Source organism: Mercenaria mercenaria, chromosome 19 (genome assembly GCF_021730395.1).
Source record: "Mercenaria mercenaria strain notata chromosome 19, MADL_Memer_1, whole genome shotgun sequence".
Classification (NCBI taxonomy): domain Eukaryota; kingdom Metazoa; phylum Mollusca; class Bivalvia; order Venerida; family Veneridae; genus Mercenaria; species Mercenaria mercenaria.
Window position 1 is genome coordinate 3,500,226 of NC_069379.1, and position 9,732 is coordinate 3,509,957.

The window sequence follows — 9,732 nt, forward strand, 5'->3', positions numbered from 1 at the left end:
CATGTTATTAATCAGAAATAAGTTTCCATGTTCCAGCTCCTGTGACCTTGAATTCTATTGGGGTCATTTACTCTGCATGACCAATCATCCTAAGTTTCAACATTCTTGGTCATGTGGTTCTCAAGTTATTGATCGGAAATGATTTTCCATGTTCAGGCTCCTGTGACTTTGACCTTTGATGGAGTGACCCCAAAAGCAATAGCAGCCGTCCACTCCATAAGCCCTACCTTCCTATGAAGTTTTAAGGTTATTGGTCAAATGGTTCTCCAGTTATTGACCGGAAATGAAGTGTGACATACGGACAGGGCAATAACAATATGTTTCCCCGTGTGTGTGGGGTGGGGAAGGGAAGAGACAAAACAGATGAATGGGACTATTTTGTGTAGCACATGGACATCCTTTTAATGTGATTTTGAATAAAATAAAGTTCTATATGATTGTCAGAAATACACTTGTAACTTTAGTAGCGGGGTAAAACCCGCAACCAATAAGACCATACTTCCAGTCGTATATCTGTCACTAGTCCATCATGAATTAATCAGTTTTAGTATCAGTTTATCAGCAATAAGCAATAAATTTGCTTTACAAATATAAAAACTTATGGCAAAGACAATCAAACACAAGAAATTGAAATGAGACAAAAGACAGAGAACAAAACAGAATAATTGTACTCAATCAGAAGACACGTCAAATAGATTTTCAAGTGCCTTTTTTTCGTACACGTAATGCTTCTTTTATAAACTTTGCAAGACTATACATGCATACTTTACTACTGGATGATATTAATGCATTTAACTTTTGCATAGTTGGCCATGATCATCGGCCCAGGGTTTTGGAACTTATGCAACTATAACGTGAACAACATAATATGAACATATATAATATGAAATGATATTCTGACTCGACATGCTCGATGACATTTTGATTGCATACTAGTAATTTAAATAACCTGTTAATTTCTTTCAATTAATAATTATTATAAGCAATCTTTATTTAAGGTAGTGGACCCGTAATAAGAATCGGCAATTACCACGTGATTACATATTTAGGCATCCTTTGGTTCTAACAGAACATATTTCATTCGTAATAACCAAAGAATGCTGAAAAGACATACGAATATTGCTCAAAAATTTTAAGGGTCCATTACCTAAACATTCCTACAAGAAGGAAATGTCTTATATCCCTACCTCTAATTATGTTTGTATGGCGCTGTCAATGCGTGTTGAAAGCATTTTTTTTTCAAGTGATGTAGGTTATTTTTAGTTTATTTTTAATATAGATGCAAATGAATTATCAACAAGAGCTCCGCCTAGCGGGGCAATATACGCCCCCGAAGGGTTATATGTATTATATCAGAGGAGGTTGGGAGCAAAATTTAAAGCACTTTACTGTTGAAACCCAAAGGACAGGAAGAACAAAGGGTAAAATTCAACAAAAAAATCGAAGTCAACAGATAAAAAATTCTACGTCCCAAAAAACCTTACCAGCTACAGATATGTCACAATACACCTGAAAAATTGGAATTGAACATTTGTGGGAAGTTTCTTTAAAATCCTTCAAGCAGTTCAAGAGTTACATAGCAGACACGAAACGAAGTCATATGATCTTGGACCCAAAGTGTGACCTTGACCTCGAAGCAAGCCATCCGAAACACGCGCTCTGCACGTCGTCTCGATGTGGTGAACATTTGTGCCAAGTGTCTATGAAATCCTTCAAGGTTTTCAAGAGTTATAGAGCGGACATGAAATTGCTAACGGACGAACGGATACCGGTGTCATAACATAAAACGCCCCTTCGGGCGTATAAAAAAAGACTTGACATTCATTTATAGCTGAACCTAAGTGGTTCATAGATAGCAATAATCACTTAATTAATTCCATTTTCTTTCTAAACGTTAATAACTAAGGAACACCAAATGGATCATGCAGAATAGAACTTGCATTGGTAAGACAAACTGGTGGTATCTGGACAAAGAGAATCAAGCTATGTTCCTAGATAATCAGGCTTGTCTAGAGATGCAGATCTATACCTCTGGAATCAGATTCTAGAATTACATATCTAAACACATCTACTATTATATGTATAATAACCCTATTTTATTGTTACGAAACATAATTTGCTGGAGGACTTTTAAATTTGATAGATTCAACAGCTAAAATGTCACATTAACAAGACAGAGCACTCGATTTTCCTCAGTGCTTGACTCTAAATTTGAGCTTTGAAAGTAAAAACTTTATAAAACTTTAACCAAAAAAAGTTAAAAAGGGGCATAACTTAACTTTGTCAGCATCAGTGTTATGAGGACTGTTTCTCCTGGTGCAGTCTTTGATAGTATAATAACCATTTTAAGTTTCAAGTCAATAGCTTTAACAACAACAGAGCTATATTGACTTTATCAAAAACTTCAACCACCGGCGACGCCGACACCGGGGCAAGTGCAATAGCTTCACCTTTTCTTCGAAAAGTCTAAGTAATAAAAACAGACATCAGTATGGTGTTTGTGAAGATACACATCTTTCTTTCCGATGTATACACCTGTGTTCCTCTAAATGCGACGCAACCAGGAAAGTTAATCCGCACAGGTCACATTTATGTTGTCCAATACCAAAATGAATGCGCTGGTGTTGGTGTAAGTATCTTTTACTCTGGAATGAAATCTTACATATGTCACATTGTTGATAATTTCCTACACTAGATTGAAGAAGTTCATTGACTTTTAAATTTGCATTGCTTTTATAAGACGTAGAACCTATTTTACGCTGGAAATTATTTTCATTAGAATGGATTTTTAGTTTGTCATTGTTTTCAAAAAATCCACTAAATTGTTTACTCTGGTAATGAACACCCGTTTGTTTAGTTAAATCTGATGAGTTTTTGAATTTTTTTATGCATATTTCACATTTGTTAAGTTTCTCAACATGAACAAGTCTCCTTAATTGTTCTTCTTGAGTAAATGCCTTTAAGCACAACTCACAATTAAACGGACGCTTCTTATGAATACTCATATGTCTCTCTAATTCGTAAAACATCGTAAAGGTTCTCATGCAAACTTTACACTCGTATAATCCTTCTCCAGTATGGATTCGCGTATGTAGTACAAGCTGTCTATCTGAGGTAAACTTTTTAAAACACAGATCACACTGAAAGGGTCGCTCATTAGTATGAGTAAGCATATGAGTATTAAAATCTCCAAGTTGTGAGAAATATTTCTTGCACAGTTTGCACTGGTTTACAGGTTCCTCTCCATGAATACTCAAGTGTTTGTCTAACGCTTCTTTCTGTGTAAAGGATGTTTTGCATTCCTTGCATCTGTATTGAAGAACTGTAGTATGGTACTGTTGTTCGTGTGTCTCCAAAGTATAATTGCTTGAAAAAGAGTTGTTGCAAATTTCACGCTCAAACTGTTGTTGAACACGACTGCATGCATCTCTTTCCTTGTTTGAAGATGATTCTTTGCAAGCATTTGTTGCCTTGTTTGTAGATGATTCTTTTCGTTTTTCAAATGAGTAAGGAAGTTCATCAGAATTATGAATATTTATGTGCTTATCTAATGAGTCTATATTCGAAAAAGATGTTTTGCATATCTCACACACGTATGGCAGCAGACTATTATGAAGAAAACGTTCGTGTGTTTCTAATGTTTCTTTGTGTGTAAATGATATTTTACATATCTTGCACTCATACTGAAGAGTAGATGCTTGATGAACAGCCTTGTGTTTTTCTAAGGCATCTTCATCGGAAAAATTAGCCTTGCATACTTGACATTCATATTGAAGGACATCTGCTTGATGAACACGCTTGTGCATCGCTAATCTTTTAATGCTGTTAAAATTTGCTTTGCATATTTCACACTCATATTGAAGAAATGAATTTCGATGGACAGCCATGTGTATCTCTAAATCTTCTCCAGTTGAAAAACATTCTTTGCATAATTCACACGTATGCTGAAAATAAGACTTTTGATGAAAAAGCTTGTGACAGGCGTGTATCCTTAACTTTTTAGCAGTTGAAAAATATAATTTGCATACTCCACACTGATGTTTAAGATAAACATCATGATAAACAAACATGTGTGCCTCAAATTTTCCTTCGTTTGAAAAATATACTTTGCATATTTCACACTGAATTTGAAGAGAAGCATTTTGATGAACACACTTGTGCGTCTCCAATGCGTCTTTGCCTGGAAATGATGTTTTGCACATTTCACACATGTATGGAAGCACAGAAGGCCCAGTATTGGTGTGTTTTTCAATATGTTTTGCCTCCATGGTTTTCTTGTCAAAAAATAAACTGCTAACTGGTAAGTTTTATTTCGTGAGTTCACTTACATATCCATCTAGTAAAATCATGTATAATTCTTCCACTTAATTAAATATGCAAATAGAGTGAGCAGTGCTTAACAGTAACTTAAACACTACTTGTTTTTTATCATAGAATTATCATTCATTCATAAATAAATAAATTCTTCAATTTTCTTTCTGTCTCAGCACTGCTTCTTTAGAGTCTGCCCAATGTTACCATGGACATTGTTTCCAACAGCTCCAATAGCATCTGTTCTATATATGACAAAACACTGTTTTTCTTTGCCTCAAGATTATGTTCCATTAAATAACTTAAATTTGTCTTCTGTTGTTCATATAGATTGTGTTAACATTGGCACCAACCGTCTCTATAGATTATGTTATGTTAACTGATTTAAGTTGCCTTTAATTATGCACAAAGATTGCATTCACTTAAATGATGCAATATTGGCTCCAAATGTGCATGCAAATTCAGTTCTGTTACATTATATAATTTTTTCTCCATTTGTCTCTATAGATGATGTTAGGTTTTAAATGAGTTTCACTGGTACGACGATGCTCCATGTACAGTTTTAGAAGAAGAACAAGTTAACATTGTGTCCAGTCACACATAAAAATTTGCTGTTCTGTTACATTACATCATATTTTCTCCAACTGTCTCAATAGGTTCTGGACTGAAACATGACAGAACACTGAATTTTCCTCATTTACTTTTTCAGTTCCCAAGAAATCCAGCATCTGTCTAAAATAGAACAAAAACATCCATTGTTATAATGTATATACCTACAAATACTTTATATCTAATTCAATAAACGGTCAAAGTAAAACATAATTCCATCATCCTTTTATATATGTGTCGTAAAAATTATTCCTGGTATCCCCACCAACTCTAAATTTTTGGCTGACACTAAATGTCTTTATGGCATTGGAGATTTTTTAAAAACTTTTTTAAGAATAAAAAAACCCTGCACTTTTTATGCTTTTAGTATGGTCAGTGAAAGGGCTGTGTATTGAATGGAAAAAGTCGATATAACAAATGCATCAATACATGGAAACATATTGGCAATACAAAGACCTATTACTAGTACTTCAAAGCTGCAACGGGTACAAATAACTGTTACCAAAATGATTAGGGGATTAAGGTATTTTTAATGTACAGCTATGTCTATTTAAACAAATTAGTGTGAGAAACGGGAAATGTCCAATTGCATTACTGTGCATCTTCAAAGTTTCCAAAGCTTCTAGCATCATAATTTCATTTTTTTTCTTTAATACTTACAATGTTACAGCTGAAATAGTCAGATAAGCAATTTGATTTTTGACAAACAGTCCGTCAAACTTTTGACAGTACATAAGCAAGTCAGAAGTTTGAAAGTACCGATGAATACCCTTTCGAATTGATATTCGAATTAGGCCAGATCTTTTATCAAGGATGTATCGGTACTACTGGTATCTGCGAGATTTTTTAACTTATTAATACCTGGAGCCATATCTTTTATCTGCATGTTATCAATTTTCCAATATATTCCTAACCTAGTAATTCATTTATCTGCTCTGTATGCCTGTGGGTTTTCACTGATAATCAATAATCGATAAGATCTATGGATCTTTGATCAATATTAGCGACATACACCTGAGCTGCATCATGAGAAAACCAACATAGTGCAGTTACGACTAGCATGGATCAAGACATGCCTGCACATCCGCGCAGTATTCGCTAATGGTTTCTCCAATTGCAATAGGCTTTGAAAGCGAACAGCATGGATCCTGACCAGACTGTGTGGATGCGCAGGCTGGTCTGGATCCATGCTGGTCGCAAACACACTATGTTGGTTTTCTCATGGCGCGGCTCATTTCTTAAGGCAGAGCTCTTTTCTTACTTACGTATGTAGACAATATCAACATTACACAATCTGTTTTTAGTGTAATCTACTGACAAAAACTTTTGATCAATAAAGACTGATATTTTCAAAACCGATCTTTTCAATGATGTAAACTTTACTATTAATAATATCTTAATCTGCACAATCATTTTACAGGCCAATTAAATATTCACATAAATACGGAAAACTGCAGTATTCTAGACGATTTGGCATTATTTGACAGTTGGATTCAGTGTTGTTATATTTTCTGGTCCTTTGGGAACATGGAGTCCATTCAACATATGTGTAATAGAGTTCTGCTAAAGCATGTGCTACTAGGGCAGGGTTGACGTGACAGGTGTTGCACATTTCATAACTTCTCATGAACATACTCAATGAAAAGCGAGTCTGCTATTATTCACCTTGGTTGCATTCTTTGCTGCCAAAGGATCTTTGTACAGATTTTATTTATTATATATATTCAAATCGTGCAAGAACAGAATTATACTATATGTAATCAAAGAAGTATAAATACAGGGATATTAAGGGTGCTGAAATTTGTTTGAGTAATTTATGAAATCATATCAGTGAAAAATGGATTGAATTTTATTAGTAAGTACAACTTTATGTTGCTAGATTATTTTTTATTCATTTTCATTAAGACACAGGCTGGTAACATTGCCCGATCGGGCTTATGATAAAAAAAGTAATATTTCTTGAAAAATAATGAAGATATTTCTTTCAAACTTGGTCCATTTATTAAGCATAACAAATGATACAAATTAGATTAAAAAAAACTTGGTTGCCTTCAGTTTTGGTAGAATTATTTCCCCTTTCCAGATTTTTATGATGCATAATCTTTGAAGTCCAAAAAACAATGTTCTAATGCAAAGTTTAAAACAAAAAAGGGTTAAATGGCTTTCTAATGGTCTAAATTATTGCGCTAGTACATGAATGTATACATTTTACTCTGCTTTCACTTACAATATTATAGAGAAATGTTAGTTCTAAAAACATTGCTCATACATCTGCACTAGAAACAAAGTATACCCTAAATATATTATAGAAGAAAGGTATTGGCGCACAAGTTTGGAACAATAGAAAGCCATTGAATCCTTTTCTGTTTTAAACATTGCATTAAAACATAATTTTTTTGGACTTCAAAAACTATGCATCATAAAAATCTGAAAAAGGGGAGTAATTCTAACTGAACTGAAGGCAACAAAGTTATTTCTATCTTGATAAGCATTATACTCGACATCACTAATCTCGCGTCATCACTAATTTCGTGGTATTCGAGTTGCGCCATCTATGTGGTGTTCACATGTCAAGTTCGTGACCTATTTTACGCATGCTAGCGAAAAATGTTCTTACTTGCAGTTACAATGCTAAGTATCTGTCAATATTTATTAAAATTGTATTTTTCACATATCTATTGCAAAAATCCAAAAAAAATCCATGAATTAAGCAAATGTTTGCAATGTTTACAAGTTTGTCTACCAGCTGATCGGCATTTGTCCTATTTATTATTAATTATGCAAATTAAGTCCCGTCTATAGGTTAGAGGACACCAAATTTTACGTTACATCCCCAAACTACACAAAAATGAATGAAATATCAGTATTAGGCGAAACATCAAAACGTCTTAACTCGCTGGATTTTAAGAGGGAGTAGGTGATGGGGTCCCCACGACCATCTGCTCAAAATACACCCACGATACTGAGCAGTGAATTGAAACATGTCTGACAGCTATCAGATAGAAAATATCCAGTAATAGTACAATTCTTTGGCTCTGCTACATTATGGCCACACCAGCGACCTTGTGATTTACTTGCAAAATATTTGGTGTGTCCACTGACCAGAGGAGAATATTTTCGATAGTACCAATGTAAACAGTTAATATAAAACGTTTAAACTGGCATTTATTGACTTTTGAGTGTTCCTGTTAGTTTGACTTAGAAAGCTTTTCAATGTTTGAATAATATTTAGTGTTTTTTAACCAATGATAGTTTGATTGCCACAATTTTTACCTGTACTGCGCCATTAGTGATGTGACGTCACACGATGACATTGGCTGACTATTGTTGTAAATTACATATTGAGTTGTTTCCCTTGGATATGGTAATTCCGTTCTTCAGTTAAAAACATTTTTTTGCTCAAATTTACTAACATATTTTACAAACAGAGTTACTTCTGAACAGAAGGGAAATAACTGGATCGGAATGTAATAATGCCTAGTTTTATTACATTTAAGAGTTTTAGATTGTTCCCCTTGAATTATTATGTTCTTCAGTTTCCGTTTCTACGATTAAAAATAAATGAAAATTATCACCATTTACTCCAAAATATGTTATTATTTTGATATTTTGATACTGAACAATAGGATAATTATTTTTTTAGGTGTCTTGGGGTGTTTTGGGGTGTCTTGGGGTGAAAAGACCCTCCCCGGTAGATGTTGTACTTGATTGATCAGTTCTGTGTAGAAAAATCGTGTGAAATAGATGGACACAGTGATAGGATGCTCGTGTTAAAAATATGGGCATGGGTGAGAAAAATATACATTTCTTTTGTTCACTTTATAGACAAATGTAGCTATATTAGCTGTAAATAGCTAAATTTGCTAAATTTAATACCTTCCCCAACCTGCTTATGGTCGCGAACCACGGGTGAACGAGGATACAAACCTTGAAATTCCCTGGATACTTATGGCAAAGAAAATCTACGTCGTCTTCACTATGATCATCATGTTAAGCAATCGCCTTATTCAGTTTATTGCTTGATAAAATAATTACGATTAAATTGCTCTTTAAGAAAACTCGGCACAATACTTTACTTACAAATGGTGTAAATTTATAAATGGGAGGTAATCAGGTAATGCAAAAAGTCATCCCTATTTTACGACACGTTACTTTAATTTGCGGTGCTATATTTCTGTGGACGTTAGGATTAATTATTTTAACGAACACTCATTTTCAGCTTAAGGTCACAACCAGGTAAATAGTTTTCCCTATATATTCTATATAAAACTGACATTTTTAAAGAGCTACCAAACATAGCTAGACCCATTTCAGAGAACAATCCTTACTGGTACTGATGATAAACCCGAACAGAAAATGAGGTTTTTTACCTGTAACTTTTTTATTTCTGCAATTTGTATTCAATGGTTGGTATCAAAATAAAGCTTAACATTTGCTGAAAACTTTACATAATACAAATTTATATTTAGTTAGCAAACTCACACGAAGTGAGGCCCTGAAAGGGGTTAGTAAAATGGGGACTGTAAGCAGGTTGACTGATGATGAATTCGAACACTTTGTCATTTACAAAATGTCCTCGTAGTATTATATTGAAACTTTCCCCAGACAGCTGCAACAGTCATTCCTGATCAAGTAATGAAAAGTGACCCAATGTCAGGCCTTCATGTGGTGACAGTGAGCATGCACAAAAAAGACACCCTCTTCCCCAGTAATTTTGGATAAATATTTCTATACAGATAAATGTAAATCATTTATTTATACAGAATATTTACCAATTTTGTTTTTACTTACACCAGTTGGTGTTATAAATGG

The 9,732-nt window shown here is 34.1% G+C and overlaps 1 protein-coding gene across 1 annotated transcript; it reads right to left on the reverse strand.

Annotated features, from left to right (window-relative positions):
* Positions 1–1,051: 1,051 nt before the first annotated feature.
* On the reverse strand, positions 1,052–8,999 carry LOC128550942 (zinc finger protein 62 homolog). Its single transcript, XM_053531084.1, has 2 exons — positions 8,848–8,999; positions 1,052–5,043 (listed from the first exon to the last, which is right to left on the reverse strand). The coding sequence occupies exon 2, from the start codon at positions 4,266–4,268 to the stop codon at positions 2,487–2,489; it is 1,782 nt and encodes a 593-aa protein (XP_053387059.1). The 5' UTR covers positions 4,269–5,043; positions 8,848–8,999; the 3' UTR covers positions 1,052–2,486.
* Positions 9,000–9,732: the final 733 nt, after the last annotated feature.

Coding starts and splice junctions, on each gene's coding strand:
- LOC128550942 (XM_053531084.1), bottom strand. CDS start 4,268: ATGGAGGCAAAACATATTGAAAAACACACCAATACTGGGCCTTCTGTG.